This window comes from Henckelia pumila, chromosome 3 (assembly GCF_033568475.1).
Source record: "Henckelia pumila isolate YLH828 chromosome 3, ASM3356847v2, whole genome shotgun sequence".
NCBI lineage: Eukaryota > Viridiplantae > Streptophyta > Magnoliopsida > Lamiales > Gesneriaceae > Henckelia > Henckelia pumila.
The window spans coordinates 167,534,293-167,551,524 of NC_133122.1; the positions used below are offsets into that span (position 1 = coordinate 167,534,293).

General features: G+C 36.1%; 1 protein-coding gene across 1 annotated transcript; it reads right to left on the bottom strand.

Moving 5' to 3' along the window:
* Nucleotides 1-950: 950 nt before the first annotated feature.
* LOC140892432 (tetrahydroanabasine acetyltransferase) lies at nt 951-2,613 on the bottom strand. Its single transcript, XM_073301307.1, has 3 exons — nt 2,114-2,613; nt 1,662-2,041; nt 951-1,581 (listed from the first exon to the last, which is right to left on the bottom strand). Exons 1-3 carry the CDS (start codon nt 2,543-2,545, stop codon nt 1,050-1,052), a joined length of 1,344 nt encoding a protein of 447 aa, XP_073157408.1. The 5' UTR covers nt 2,546-2,613; the 3' UTR covers nt 951-1,049.
* Nucleotides 2,614-17,232: the final 14,619 nt, after the last annotated feature.

Below are 17,232 nucleotides of genomic sequence, written 5' to 3' on the forward strand. Positions count from 1 at the left end.
GTTGCATCCTGCCGGTGGTTGTAGTTGTATTATTTAAAGTTTCCACTGGATTATCTTATTATCGTGTTTAAATTATTTTTCATGCTTAAATATTTGATTAATTAGTGATTTTGGAACGTGGCATGCATGCAGAGATCGAAGCTTCTGATCTGGGGATCGGATATTCCTATCGTCTCCTATAAATAGGCCATCTGAGGGCCTCATTTCTTGCTCACGACCACACCTCTCCCTCTCCATTTCAGTCTAGTTTGTGGGTTTTGGGTCAATCCCATCGAGGGTCGGGCAGCAGCAAGATGCTTTCGGAGGAGCTGCGGAGCTGTGCTCTTGAGTTTGGGCCTTCGACGGCAGAGGGCTGACGGCGGACACAGGTATAGTATGAGATCCCTAGTAGTAATAAGGACTATCAATTAGCTTAGTTAAGGTTTTTAGACCAGCTTTAGTGATATGATAATTACTGGCTTGTAGGCTTGGACCCTAGATTGGTACTGCAAGGACTACCTTAGCCAAAATAGAAGAGATGAAAGCAAAATGTTTCTTAGCCAAAATCCAAATGAAGGAATATGCAATCCTTTCGAAATACACTTGAAATAATGAAAGAGGAGTACTTATCATTTATCTACCCCAAGCACAACAAATTAGGTAGAGATGCAATATATGAAATGTATACTCAACCGTCAAATAATAGTATTATTTAATTTTCAGTTAGCGTAATTGTTCATTAAATTAATGTCTTTTTTCATGTGAAGAAATGTAGTTTTCGTTTCAATTAATTTAATTCTACCTTGAATTAAAACCAATTTTAATTAATTAAATGTACCCATTGCAAAATAGTCGTTTAAAAATAATAGTATCATTATTTATTTTCGATAATAACTATTTAAATATTGTAAATAAAATTGAAAATTATTTATTTGATGTAAAATAAGATTGAAATAATGACCGGATGATCGGACTAGAACAATGAAAGAAAGTTGAGCCCACTCCGTCCCGATAAACAGATGGAGCGATTGAAAAACAAGTATAATTTATGACGCCATATTGTGTGATAATTAGAGTGCAGACACCAAGTCATAGTTATCCAGGTTTTTCAGCCTATCCATTTCATGTCTAAAACCTGGAATTGCATCTTCCTCCAAATGAACCAAAACCCTGATCACCCAACTCTCCTTTCCCGGCAAGAAAAAACAAGGTTCTGTGCTCCCCAACAGGCGCCTCGACAAAGGAATCACTGCAACAGGGCCGCCCCATCCGAAATCCACTGTTGAATGCCCCAAATGTCGCCAATCAGTGAATCCGCTCACTCTCCGCCCGGCCGTGATGCCTTGCGCATAATGCAGTTCTTGGAAGTCTATGAAGGAACGTACATATTCATCGGTGAAGTTCAGCTTGCTTCTCTTGATTGAATCGGCGGTTTTCCAGATGGGCTGATCCGCGAGATCTTTGGCGAGAAGGGGGATGTAAATTGGCACACATCCATTTCCCCAGTAGCCATTTGGCAACGCTGGATTGACTATTTTTCTGATATTTGCTGTATATGCGAAGCTGACCCTTTCTTCTCCAGGGACTTCACAGGATCTTGTCCTGTTCAACATAACTATAATGGCCACGAAATCTTAATTATCAAATAGAAAATTTAGTTTAATTTGACGTACTCCCTTTACCTTGCTCGCCAAATAAAAGCACCCAATGCCTCAAAAGTGGTAAATTTTATCCCAGATTGCTGGAATAACAACCCTTTCAGCTTATCCAACCACACTTCTTTCACATTGAAGCACTCTTTCAACACCCGGCAGCCGGAATCCGAATAAATGGAAAATCCCCTATCCAAGTTCAAAAACTCATGAATCCGGAACTCGACACGAACTGGGTTTCTTGGTCCGAGTAAAGTGGACCGGCTCCAGATTGGATCGGTAGTAATCCGGCCAGAACCACGCGCTACCTCTGCCATGGCATTAAAAAACAAGGTCGCTCCAATCCCATCGCAGATCGCGTGGTGTATGGCTGCACCAAGAACAAACCCGCCACACCCGAATCCCGTCACCTGCAATTACCCATTTTCCATAAATTCAGTCGTAATAAATTAAATTCATGATTTTTATATAAGTTTGCTGACCTGCAGCATCATAGGTTGGATCACGTTTTCATTTGGATTCGGGTCAGGCACCAATTTCTCTGCGAATTTGTTTTCCAATTCAATATCAAGGTAGTCGACGGAGCTCAAGTGGCAGTCGACCATCGCACTAACCACCGGCACTCCATCGCCCAAGTGGCAATGCAGTTCAAGACGACCATCTTCGGCGCGGCGGCGTAGGTTCCCGGAGAAAGGGTAGTATGGGACCAGGGCGGCAGAGAGCGCGGCCGTGATGACTCGGAAAGGGTGTGGAGGTGGTTGTCCGTGGTGGTGGTTGGCGTATACACGAAGATAACGTAGTGTGACGTTATTGTTTGGATCTATGTCGAGGTTTGATAGTGGCAGTATTTGATCTCCGTCAAACGGAGGCTTTTCGGGGGATATGACGGCGGTTTCTAGGATGTGGACTTCCATATGTTTTGTGGGAAATGGAAGCTGGAAAGTGGGTGGTGGGATTTCAATGAGAGCTCCCGGATCGAGAAGTTGACGTGGCCACCTCATGTATGTATTTTATCTTATATTTTTAATCAAAGGAAAACACAAGGAAGATCGTGTTGAGATGGTTTAGTAATTGACAATGTTTGCAATTTCTAAATCTGTTAACCATTTCAATAACACATATATATCTCTTTATTAATAAAGTAGGACTTTCTAACATCGTCTCATAGATCAAAATTCGTGAGATTGATCAACCGAACATAATACAAAACCCGATCCAAGTGGAAATCGGAACCATATTCAATTTCCGCTTCTCTCACCCCATCTTGTAATATAATACCTAATTTGTCGCTAACCTTTGCCCTAATTCCATCACACATTTTGAAGAACGGATATTTTGTAGGTGAAATTTAGAATTTCTTTCTCGTTTTTAAACATGAAATCGAAGTAACAATTTTTTTAAAAAAATGCTCATCGACAACGGTTAAAAAACCATTGTCGTAGGCCTTTAAAAATTATTGTTAAAAGGGTGCTCAAAGACAACAATTAAAAATCGTTATCTTTGATAGAAAATACAACAGTTTTACAACGATGAAAAAAAACCGTTGTCTTTTCCTTCAAAGATAACGATTAAAAATCGTTGTCTTTGAGCATGTCTTTTTAAGACCAGAGCATTCAACAACAATTTTAAAGTATCTATGACAACGGTGAAAAAACGTTATTTTTTTTCAAATAAAAAACAAAAAAATTAAAATTCAATACAAAATTTTCTAGTATTATAAATCATTTAAAATAAAAAAATTTCAAAATAAAAATTTATTATAAAATTTTTTAACATTCGAAAATATATTTACAACATTGAGATATGTAAGCAACCAATAAAATGACAAATAACTACACTAATAAAATAAAAATAAAACAACACAACACATGATAATTTTTGCTTCGATGCTAGTGAAAAGGTCACACTCCAACTCTTAATGCTCCTTAATCTGTTGAAGTCTTTTCCTTTTTTTTTTTTTTTTTTTGGCGTTCTTTCCAATGCTCTTGGAAATTAAAGCGAACTCATTTTGCTACATTTCTTCTTCTCAATGATTTTTCAAAATAAAATCATCTGTTAGGCCTAAATGATCTGCAGGAACACGTGCACAGGACCGATTCATTTTGTAAGAGATAATTATCCTTGTCATTATAAAACTAAAACCAATGCATGAGTGTCACACAAGAAACTGATAAATGACATAATCATAAGAATGTTTATCATAAAAAAGTGCCCTTCAAAACTGGTGGAACCACAACTATATATCAATCGCAAGAATCAAATTAAATTGATTATAACTTAAAACTTCATATTCACCATTCTTCTTCAACAAAGATCTAATGAATACATTAGCATAAACATGCTGAAGCTAAATGTATTTAAATAATGTTTTTCTGTCTTATTGTGTTTTAAATTATTTAGTGGTAAAGATCAAATATGAACGAAAAATGAAACTCAACCTAACTCACAAGTTACATGAAATTAAAAAAAATAAGAGCTTGATGTGATAATGTTAATATCGACTAAGAATACAAAAAGCGGAAGATTGATTAAGAATACAAAAATTAACATCTAACTTTGAGCCTTGCAAGGAACATGCGGTAACAGACTATGGAAATCCCTTGAAAGAGTACATCCATTTTCAAGGAAAGATGATTAACTGGTCATAGATAATTCATGACAGAGGCTTACCAGTTTGAGTAATTACAGCATACAATATTCTTGGATGTGAAGGGCAGATGTCCAAGACCATGTTCAACAACCTAATTGACATGTGGAAGAAAGGTAATGCCACATATCTAGATTAGATAACAAGGATTTTAGATTATCAAAAGTAAATAAAAAGATTATGTGACATCACAATTATATTCAGAAATCATATTCATCTCGTAGAACCAAAGGATGATCGACTTGATAAATATCGAAAAGTGGTAAGCTGATCCATCTGGAATTTCGAGTAAGAATATAAGGGCCTCCAATAGCACAAATCAATATACACTCTATAGCAAGTTCTCCACCAACAAACTAAAACACCTTCACCAAAAAATGAGGCGGATAGTAATTTAAATCGAGGCTGTAAATTCCCATTTCTGGGCAGCCCCTATACCTCGAACAAACATTTGGAAATGCCGATTGGAAGCTGAAAACGAGCCCAAATATTATCCATAATCAAAAATAAAGTGGTCCGGAGCAAAGTAGAACTAAGTGGAGATGCAAGAGCCAAACCTCGTTGGAAAAAAGGGACTGGAACGAGGTGGAATATCCCATAAACTCAAAGCAAATGGCCGGGGAGAAATGTTGGAGCTGCCGATGCACTTATGCAAATGTCCGAAAATTTATCATCCAACCACGTGCATCTTTTTTCCTACAGGAGGTTAAGAATTTGACTCATTTTGATTCGATTGTTTGTATTCACACACAAACAAACATAACCACTATCTTTTTAAACTTCATTTTGAATTGGCCAACAAGATTCTTCGTATGAGAAAGACTAGCTTGTGACTAGTTCAAATTTAAAAAAAATTTCAAGTATTTCATCATTACTCAAGTGAAATCAACTAAATTTTACCTTGGAAGAATTGTACAATATGCTCCATAATAGAGAAGCACATATATAAAATGGTAGGCATGAAGTGATAACAATAATTATAATATAATGATGTTCTCCTTTTCGAATTATAATGAGAACGAAGCAAGAGAAACCAAAATTATATTGGGTCCAAAAAATTAAAGTGGAAACCTCGTAAGTGAAAAATATCACAGGCTGCAGACGCTTTATGTCGAAAGCTGGAATCACCACGTTTGTTAGAGCTTGGCTGAACTTTATATCTCTTAACTTTTCCTTCTATACGCTATGAAGATGACTCCAGTCGTACAAATTGCAGGAAGAATCTCAATGGCATGTGGAGATAATAATAATCATAATAATAATAAAAAAATGATAGTAATTGTAGCTACAGCCACTACAAGAAATATGGTCATTGACAACAGTGAAAAGACAACGCTTTTGACAAAAAACGTTGTAAAAAAAATAAGCACAACGCTTTTATAAGAAAACGTTGTCATAAAACTTTTTTTTTTGTTATCCACAACGCTTTTTAAAAAACGTTGTAGTAGCTTTAAAAAAAACGCTCATCCACAACGCTTTTTAAAAGGCGTTGTGGATGAGCATTTTTTAAAGCTAAAAAGCGTTGTGGATGAGCGTTTTTTTTAAAACATACCACAACGCTTTATTGAAATAGTGTTGTCCAATCCTGACCCAAAATAAAATATATGCTTACTATTATTTTTCTCTCTCCTTGAATTCTCTCTCTCTCGGCCGATCTTCTTCCTTTCTCCCTTCACCGTCAAAAAATTTCAAGCTCCGATCTATGCCGCCTCGTTGCTTGAAAAAATGATTTGAATATAGATTTAGAATCCTCTCGTCGAGGGATTTCTTCCAGTACCTATTTCCCTAATTTTTAAGCACGCTCCGTCGAACCCTTTTTCTTGCCGCCGTCGTTTTGCCATCCCTTTCCCGTCGTTTCGTATTAATTTTAGAAAATTAAATCTAATATACAGTATTTCAACGGCTGGTAAGCATAAGCCCTAATTATTTCATTTTTTCTCTTACTGTTAATTTTGTCTGTTTTGTAATTATGCTGGGTGTGGTGTTGCAATGCGTCTTGGATCTGATCCGAGTTCGAGATCTGTGTAATATATTTCGAGGAAATGTATGTGAGAATCACGATTTATTTTTTGTGGAGTGGCAGTGTTGATTTTTCTTACTTCTCATCTTTTCCGCAGTGGATTAATGGGCTTAAGCATCTGGGCATTTCAATCTCACGGTGTTCGGGAAATCAGGTACTTTTCTTGTGTTGAATCGTGTTGTTCTTTGCTGGATTTTTGAATTTGAAAATCGTACTTTCTTTGAAACCATGCGAGTCGAGTTCGAATCCGATATAGGAATTACGATTGTACTGCCTGGATTAGTTGAGAGTCGGAGATGGCCAAGGGAAAAATCCTTTCAAAAGATGGAAAAATGGTAGTGGACCAAGAAATGCTAGATGGAAGGCTCCAAGCTACACATATTAATAAAATGGCCTAATTAATTAGTGTTTACATATGTGTATTGTATGTATCAAATTTTGTTTTTTTTATCTATGTTTCAAAGACATTTTGAAAAAGAAAAAAACAAAAACAAAAAAGCAATTAACCGAGGTCATATTTCAACCTTTCCATTTTTTTAATTGGAATCGCTATAGGGAGCAAATTTCTTTCTGTTTTAGTCAGTTTGGACAGTATGAGATCTTTTCAAATGATTAAGGTTGTGTTTGAGTTCCTTTTTTTCTTCTTTTTTTCTTTTTTTTTTGTGTGTTTATTTTTTGTATTGAAAATGGCAAAAATAAAAAGAGTGGTACGAAAGTAATGTGTATGTGGAGAAATTAATGGGGCAGATTGCCAGATTGTGTTTGGATTACGTTTGTTTTTAGGATTTTGTTGAAAATTGAGAAGGCATGAAATCCATTTTTCGGAAAACAAAATTTAATGCCAATGTATTTTCAACATGAATATTAGTTTCAAATATATATTTAAGTCCAGACATCCTTCAACTGTGGATGAATCCATTCCTTTGCAGACCAAGAACAGCTCTAGCATCAGTAATTGAAACCTATATACATCCGTTCATTTCGAGACTATGGAGTACAGAGGTCTACCAATCCTGATGGCGGATCCGAGCCCCTATCAGCAGTGCTTCTGCAGCTAAGCTCCGAAGGCTTGAAACTAACAAGTGTTCCTGTGCCTAAGAAAATGCATTCATTCCCCCACCACATCCTGCAAGGCACGACTCAAACTCCGAATGCGTCATCGAGTAATATGTATACAAGAGGAGGATTTCTTGAAAATGGCTAATACGAGCATTGAGGTGATATATTTGTATGCTTATTTTAATTTCATGTGGCAGCTGTTTCTGGAGATGCTCGTCATGCATTGGAGATTAGTCGGAGAGCTGCAGAAATTGATGATTATCATGCGCTAAAATCTTGCCACTATACAACTCAAACACTGCAAGTACGACACTAAGGCTTTTAGGCAACATATCATCTGGTTCTATTCTTTCTCACATCCTGTAACAACATATAACTACTGAATTTGTACTAAAAAATATCTCTGCAAATTTTTTGGTTTAGCAATGCAATCCGTTTTACTAATTCTTCCTTTTTCCTTTGTACCTCCAAATTGCAGTGTTACTGCAATGCATATACTGGATATTTAGTAGGATTTAGATGGCATTGCCAATTCATAATTTTCCATGATTTAGAGTTGTCTACAACATTAAATTTGTTTCATCGCTACAAGAAAAAAGGTCATAGACAATAGTACTTAACGCTTTTGTCCACGTAATTGTTTTTACTATCGGCATTGCTGATTTTCTTAATTGGCGAACTTATGGTTCCAATATGTGTTCTGAATGGATTGACGTTGATATAGGCTTTCCATATATGAATGTATTATTCCCTCGACTAAATTTTATTATTCGGATTATATCAGTTTCCATATAGGCTTTCCATATATGAATGTATTTATGTTATGTAGGCCAGAAATGCATTGTAAAGTTAAAAGGTTATTGTATTTTTAAATTGTCTCCGACAAAAATTTATTAATTATTAAACAATGAAGTTCATAATTGATTGTTTGATTGTTTTGTTATTATTTTGGGTTTGTGTTATTATTGATGTTATCTTGGTTTCGAAGCTGATTTTGTGGACAATACTGATATGTTATAATGATTTTTATCATGTTGTAAGTTCCAGAAAACCTTTTGCAATGTGATCTCTAAATTTCTCCGCAATTGTGTATTTGGGAGGGAAAACTTTTGCAAGGGAGCGAATGGCAGAACAGTTGACGGAGGAGCAGATCATCGAGTTCAAGGAGGCATTCAGCCTTTTCGATAAGGATGGCGATGGTATACTCAATTTTAGATCTCTGTTTCTGCTTGATGTGTGTGAATTCATGAGTTGAATTCTTCTAGGATATTCTAACTTCTTAAATGTCAGGTAGCTGGAGTGTGAATACTCAATTTTTTTTCCCTTGAATGTCAGGTAGCTGGAGAGAGTTATATTTCCCACTGATCCGAATCAACATTCTAACTTCTTGAATCTCTTTGTTGTTGAGTCTATACCTTCTACGCTAAGTTAGTTCATATTCTACTTTATTATTATTATTTTTTGTTTGACACATATTCTGAAAATGATTTTCGATACCGAAAGGTCCATAATTTACCAAAAGAGTTGTCTTGGTTATGATTATGAGAAACCAGTACAAGTAAGATTTCCTGATATTTTTTAAAATGGTCGACTGTTTTGGCACTTGAACACCACAAAAACTGATTCATTTTGAGATTCGAGCAGATTAGAGGAGATGTTCGAATAATTTTCTATGACAAACTAATTGGAGGGCGTCTCTTTTATGCTTGCTTCAACACAGCTTTCATTACTAGCAGTTTGTTGCAGGTACCTTCTTCACCTGTACTTCTTATATTCCCTACAGACTCTAATATTTACAGATTTTTACACATCATAACTGCTGCTGTGAGTTTTAATTTCTGAATAAATAGTTCATTTGGTGCCATTTCTGTCCACTAACTGATGTTTGGTATAGGTCACGATTGTTGTTGTTGCGATTCTTGGAGGGCTTCCATTGGCAGTAACCTTGACGTAAGTGTGTCATTAAGTTGTCTGTTATCAGCCACCTACCATTTTCCCATCTCCAATCTTGTTATCCATGAGCTTGATTTCTCTTTAATTTCCTACAGTCTAGCATACTCAATGAAGAAAATGATGGCTGACAAGGCCTTGGTATGTCATTAATTATGGTTCTCTGTCAGGCTTTGTTCAGTGTTGATATTGTATTCTTCAAGAAATTTTTGATGCAAATTGATCTACAGGTGCGTAGGATTTCATCTTGTGAAACTATGGGATCAGCAACTACCATTTGCAGTGATAAGACAGGAACTTTGACATGGCCGAGATGAACATGAAGAATTCGATTATTTTTTATATTTGAATGATTTTTGTTATATTTGAATGATTTATATATTGAAATATTGTATATTAGATTTAATTTTCAAAAAATTTGAATATTGAGTGATAATATTGAAAATTTTTGAATTATTTTTTTTTGTTTTTTATTTGAGAAAAGAAAACGCTTTTTAAACGTTGTTGTAGGTGGAAAAAGCGTTGTTGTTACTAAAAAAGACAACGCTTAAAAAGCGTTGTCTTTTTCAAATATCAGTGCGTTGTCTTTGCTCAAAACGACAACGCTGTTTAAGCGTTGTCTTTGACCACGAACTTTCACAATACTGGCTACGACAACGCTTTTTTGTGACAAAGACAATGCGGAAAAAACGTTGTCATTTTTAGATACGATAATGCTTAAAAAAGCGTTGTCTTTTCCATAAACGACAACGCTTTTTCCGCGTTGTCTTTTCCATAAACGACAACGCTTTTTCCGCGTTGTCTTTGAGCGTGGTCTTTTACAACACTGGCTACGACAATGCTTTTTCGGGGACATTAACAACGCGGAAAAAGCGTTGTCTTTGGCCGTTTTTCTTGTAGTGAGCTAAACCCGTGGTACCAAATTTATGTAGAAACTCCCAAATTTAATAGATTAAACATCCATTAGCAAAGTATAAATTTTTAAAAAGAATCAAAGCACAACTTAGAGGAAAGAAGCGTGAAAAATGAGGGAAACACAACACCACCGTTTTCGGCGGGTGTATATATATCAGCATTCTCGTCTGTAGGTAATCTACACACACAACACACACCGAAGATGGTCAACACTTTCATGTTTGCGGGGAACGACGTCCTTGTCAACGAGGAGGAGCTATCATCTTTCGTGCTTCGGTAGACCAACCAGAATAACGCACATGGAACTCAGCAAAACAGAGATAAGTTGCCCGAAATACTGAGAAGGCTCGGTTGCGTGGACGTTACCAAGCATCTCTATTTTGTGAAGCTCCAAATCAGCACTTGTTCCACGGTGGTTGAGCGGCGGCAGCTCTCCAGAGAACCTGAAAGCGCAGCTGAAATGAGCAGAAAGTTATGGGCTTGGCTCAAATACTAACTTAAGCTTTGAAACCAAGCTAGAACACTAAGAATAGAACAGAAATCGGAGCAGAAGTCACTGGAGAAGGCCCACAGTAGAAGGTCAAGAACAGGGCTCGGTTCGGGCAGAAACTAGCATAAAAAACAATGATTCATGGTTCAAATCGAAGCTACTGTCCCAAGAAGAAAACCCCTCAAACCGTTCGAAATTCAGGTGTCGGATGGAGGAGATACATACATTCAAAGTTGGAAGGTTTGAGGGAGGCGAGAATGAGATTTGAGGAAAGGGTTTCTCAGCTTCCTTTCCTTTTCTTCGTGTATATTTAAAAAAACGTTATCAAAAGACTCAAAGCAGTGGACAGTCGTCTTCAATGGCGGAGCCAGAAATTTTAGTCTACTCGGGCTAAAATTCTAAGTTCTCGTATACTTTAATATTTTGAATTGAGCTACAAGGGCTAACACCAAATTAAACCAAAATTATTCAAAAATTTTATATAAAAAATTCAAAAAAAAAATTCGGGCCACCCGGGCTAAAGCCCGGGTGACCTTAAACGTGGCTCCGCCACTGGAGTATAGATTAGAAATATCGTACAACAGAGTGGATATCCAAAACCCGCTCATAGCTAACGTTTTTGAAGATTGTTGTCTTTTACTTTTTAAACAACATTATCACACAACTTTTGATAAAAACCGTTGTCGTAGTAAAAACCATTGTCTTATACTTCCAAAAGACAACAGTTTTTGAAAAAACTTGTCTTTTTAATTAGGAAAACACCGTAAGACAACAGTTTTAATTAAAATCGTTGTTATAGGGTAAAGACAACAGTTTTGAGATAAAACCGTTGTCATTTAAGTGTTGTTGATGAGAGTTTTTCTTGTAGTGACTGTCTAGACATAAATCTTTCAAATTTTATTTAATGTTGGTCAAGTGTGGAAACTCTGCAGGGGTAGGTGATCCAGTAAGCAGTAGCTTAAAGTTAATGAAAAGAAATGATAGTTATTGGAGAATTTTTAATAGCTTTAAGAAAATGATCTGATTGGTGGATCAATATGGAAACATATTATATAGTTTATACTAGATCAAAGTAACTTTGATATTATTTGTGGATCACTGATTATATTGTGCTTTGGTGTGAAATGTTATACTTTTGACAGTTAATGTTAAGTAGCTAGGCACTAGTAATTAGGTTAATAAACTAGAAATGAGGTGCACAAATGTAAGGTCCAAAAATTCACAAAACTCACTCACGAGAATTTATTTAATTATTATTGACATTATGCGTTTAAATGTTTAGAATATGAAATTTTATGCAAAAATTTAGTTTTGATATTTTTCAGGTATGAGTTTAATTCCTATCACCAAGAAAATCAAGACTAGAATATGATCGAGGTTAGAGTAATTTTTAGACCAAGTATGTTTATGTGCAATTTTTATTTTATTTTAAAAAGTTATGCATAATGTTCAATTTTAAAGTGTAGATGAGGAATATTTAAAAATCATATTTTAAGTTATCGGGTTAGATTTCGGCCCATCAGTTTTCTGCCAAAAATTTGGGTTTCTCCTTCCTTTCCCTCTTCACGTAGCCGCCTCTCACCCTTATCCCCCCCATTTTTCAAAAATCTGCACACCTTGAGTGAAAATATTTTTGTTTCGTTCGTCGTTTGAAGGCCGTATCCCAAGGTCTGAATTTCTCTCTACCGACAAAGAAAGGAAAGCATTATTCAATTTTTGAAGCATCATTCAAGCGATAGTATGTATTTCGATATGATTGTGAAAATAATATATATGAGACGACCCTTACTTGATATATATATATATATATATAATGCTACATATACGCCAATACATATATGTATCTATACTTAAAATGTATTTTTATAAAATATAATATATAATAAAATCGATTGCATGCCAATAATTTAAATACTCAAACAAACTAAAAACTCATGCATGAAAGTTTCATAACAAAAATATGAAAATCATCGTCCAACGACAATAGCATGCAAACGACTATAATCTCCAAAACCATGAAAATCAACTAAAAGTAGTAATAATGTGCGGAAATAACATAATGCAAAAAATATCCCATTATAAACTGTATCATAAACATGCATAGGTCACGGGTACTAGCTCGCCCCGGGTGCTCAGACATCCTCACACCAGTAGAGACCACATTCTCAAAACTAGCATCAAACTCACCTGCACATCATTTAAATCTAGTGAGCCTAGAGGCTCAGCATGCTCTACCCAATAATAACAAATACCATATAATAAAATCGCATGCAAGCACGTAATACTTTAAAAATATCATGAGGTATGTTATGCATGCATGATCGTAAAACATTGCATAATGCTGAGTCATAATCGTAAACATAATCATAATCATAATCTTAGTACGTAACATAAATACGTAACATAAATATGACATGTCATAATCGTAAAATCATCATCATTATGAGTCGTATTAGTGATGTGTGACCATTAACATAAGCAATTGATTAATCTATAAACCAACGTACGCGGCGACGAGGTTCACCCAACCTCAAATCGGAGATACATAGGCTCATAAACATAAGTGATGAGGTCATCGGGCCCAGTATTCTGACTTTCATTCTCATGAGTTGCCACAATCACATCAATTTCCCAAAAATATTTTCTTTACATGCCTTTAATATTTATATAAAATAAATGCATGAATCATGAACTTAAAAAAAATATTATCTTCCTTAAAATTTGCACGTAAATATATATATTAAACTTATTTTCCATAAAAATCATACTTATATAAATTTATACATATATTTATATTAAATATATATTTACAGACTAATTTACTTGCCACGGACTCGTTCGAGTAGCTGCCCCCTAACATAAGCCCATTAGCTTAGACTGACTCAATAGTAATTAACCCAACATAAAACATACCCGATAGCTCTCATGGGTCACAAGGCCCATAACAAGCTAATGATCTAACTAAAATCACTAAAATTATTAACTTAAGCCGAAAAAAACAAAATAAACAACTTAAGCCCATTAATATTTTTAATTCAACACTTAGGCTTCTAATTAAATTACCCGGACCCAAAATAAATAACCCAAACCCATATCCATATCACATGACCCAATTAACAACTTGACCCGACCTGGATACCCCATGCTCGTGCCCTGCCCGGGCTTCGCGAAACAAACAAGCCCTAACCCATTACCTTGCCACCCGCACAACACCTACTCCAGCCCTTCGGCCGCCCTGCTCTGGTCACCACTGGTCGGAGCCCCTCCAACAGGACCACCCCAAGGTCCTGCCGGTCTTTCCTGGACCAACCATGTGCTGCCTGGGCCATGCAGCATATGGCTCAGTCGTGGCCAATTTTCCCAGCCCGAGCGCGCAACCACCCACCTGCGCGCATCCACCATTCCACTCGACCAGGACCTTGCTCGGCCATCTCCAGGCCATGCCCGACCTTGAACCCAGACCCTACTAGACCTAACCCAGCAACCGAACAAAGGAATCCCCCCTTCTCAAACCATCCATGACAGCCATCAACAAAACATGAGCCGACAAGCATAAAACGCGAACCATGATGCATGGACATTGAAATCTTGAAGTTCTTAGCCACAAACAAATGCAACCAGAAGATTTTCATCATAAAAACAGAACATATATGATTTAAATGGGTGAGAAAAAATGAATAAAGCATGACTTAGCTCAATAAAATCAAATACGGATGCGTAGCTCGCGACGGGACGAGTAGAATGCCCAAACTCTTGAATTTTTCTTCAAATTTCATGAGGTGTGTGCAATGTGTGAGTGAGCTGCTGTTCTTGAGATGCTTGAGCTCCAAGAAAACGTGAGTGAAGGGGATAGAGGAGTGAAATTAGGCTAGGTGTGTTTGTATACAAATTGGCTTTGTGCTTTCTACTTAAGTAAATTAGTTCTAGGCTTTAAAAATCATTATATATATATAATTCCTACTTTCTTATAAATTAAGCCTCAAAATAATTATTTTGGACTCTTGAAAATATTAGACATAAATTTCAATAAAAAAAATTTAACTCGTTCGTCCACGGTCCCGTATACGTGCACATAATTCAACTTTTCCTTAAAAATTCATAATTCTCAAAATACTCTAGTTAAATGTCATAATAAAATTTAAAACACCTAAAAATGCCACATAATTCACATAAAAGTCATTTAACCCTTTTAATATATTTTTAAAATAATAAATCCCCTAATTATGCATTCGGTTTTACAGAAAAGTCGAGCTCAAGGCGCGCCCACGCTGACCATCCGCGCGCCCGCGCTGTTGAAGAAGATTCTAAAGAGTGTTTTGCGAGTCTAAGGCGTGCCAAACCTGTTCCCTGCGCGCCCGCGCCGTCGTCTGTGAGGAAATAAAGAGTCCGACTGTTTATGGAAACTTTGGAGGATATTTTTGGTATTATGTTTGAACAATTTTTAGGTCATATTTAAGGGATTTTTATGAGTCATTAAGCTATCTATCAGCCGCCAATACACACAATATTCTTGAGAGCACTTTTATGAGTTTTTGGGATCAAAAATTGAAGATTGCTTGGAACGCAGATGAAGATTTTCAACCGGACACGGAAAAAAGACTACGACTTTGTTACTTCTTTTTATTTTCTTTTGATTGTTGAATTATGTTTGAGATATTAAACATGATTTGGTTTTTATTGAATTTGAGCATGAACTAAACTTTTCTAGTCTAGAGGTTGACGTAGCTTGGTTGAGACATATTCATAAATATTTGATTTTAATGCATTGAATTTCTATAGATTAATTGTGTTTCTAGAATTGAATGTCTTCTTAATTTACTGGCCATAAATTGAGTTGTTATATTTACTTAGAATCGTTGCTCGGGAGAGGGGATTTTGAGTAGGATCATTAGAAACTACACTATTAATTATTTATATAGCTCGGGAGAGTATATAGCTTTAATAGAACCTTTAATGAACATCGTTTTACACATATCACTACATCTAAATTTTTAATAGGGATATTAAAATCGAACTGTAGTTGATACACTCTATTTATTGCTCGGGAGAGGGGAATAGAATAATCTAAGTGTTCTTGGTTATTAATCGAAAGAAATTCATAAAATAGATTAATTAGGATTGAATATTGTTGAGACCAAGTGAAATCAAAACCTCTGGACTATTTTTTCTCTGATTGATAATTTCTCAAAATTTGTGTGTGCGCGAGCTTGATAATTCTTCTTTACTTATTTAAGTTTTCAGCAAATTTCCAAAGTTGATTTTCTAGATAAAATTAAGACTATTTTAATTACAAGTATTGAATATTTTCAAATTACTCTTCATGGGATTGATACTCTCTCTTTCACTATACTAAAACTTGACACTCGTACGCTTCTGAGAAATTTTTACAACAAGTTTTTGGCGCCGTTGCCGGGGAGTAATGTTTGATTTTGTTTAGTCTTGTTACCAATTAGTCTAAGTTTTAATTTAGAGCTTTTATTCATCTTATTTTTAGTAATAATTATTTTTTTCTTATATTTAATTGCAGTCTATGCGACGATCTCAAAGTGCGAACTCTCTATTATTTGATCCGGAGATCGAGCGCACTGCACGTGCTCTAAGAAGATTTAGAAGAGAAGAATTAAGGAACATGGCTGAAGAAAAAGCACAACAAGCTCCTCTGGTGCCAATCAGAGATCACTTCAGGCCGACGATCTAGGCTCAATATTCTGGAATCGCTCGACGGACAATAAATGCCAACAACTTTGAGTTGAAGCCGGCCTTAATCAACATGGTTCAGCAGAACCAATTCAATGGAACTACCACAGCTGATCCTCACTTACACTTGCGCACTTTTCTAGAGATTACTGATACTGTAAAAATAAATGGTGTTTCTGAGGATATAATATGCTTACGTTTGTTTCCTTTTTCTCTCAGGGACAAGGCACAGAGTTGGCTACAGCCATTGCCGCTAGGAAGCATAACAACTTGGGAGGGCATGGCTGTGAAATTTTTAGAGAAGTTCTTTCCACCATCTAAGGCAACCCAGCTGAAGATTGAGATCAGTACCTTTCAACAGCATGATTCAGAACAGCTATACGAGGCATGGGAAAGGTACAAAGATTTGTTAAGGCGTTGTCCTAATCATAATTTTGCAGATTGGGAAGAAATAGAGTTTTTCTACAATGGACTAAATATGCCTACAAGAATGTCTGTGGACTCTGCTGCTGGAGGTACCATATTTGCCAAAGATCCCATTCAGGCTTATGATATGCTGGAACAGATGACTATCAATAGTTATCAATGGCCGTCTGAACGTATGGGAGTCAAGAAGGGAGTGTACAGTGTGGATCCTCTCACATCCATCACTGCACAACTGTCTGCGTTGAGTACACAAGTTGTTTCTCTGAATAAGGTGAATATTGCAGAACCTGCAGGTGTGTCGGTTGTCATAGAAGAATCTCATCCACCTGAGGAAGCTCAATATATCAATCCCAGAGGCTATGAAAATTATCGAGGTAACCCTCCACCCAATACTTAT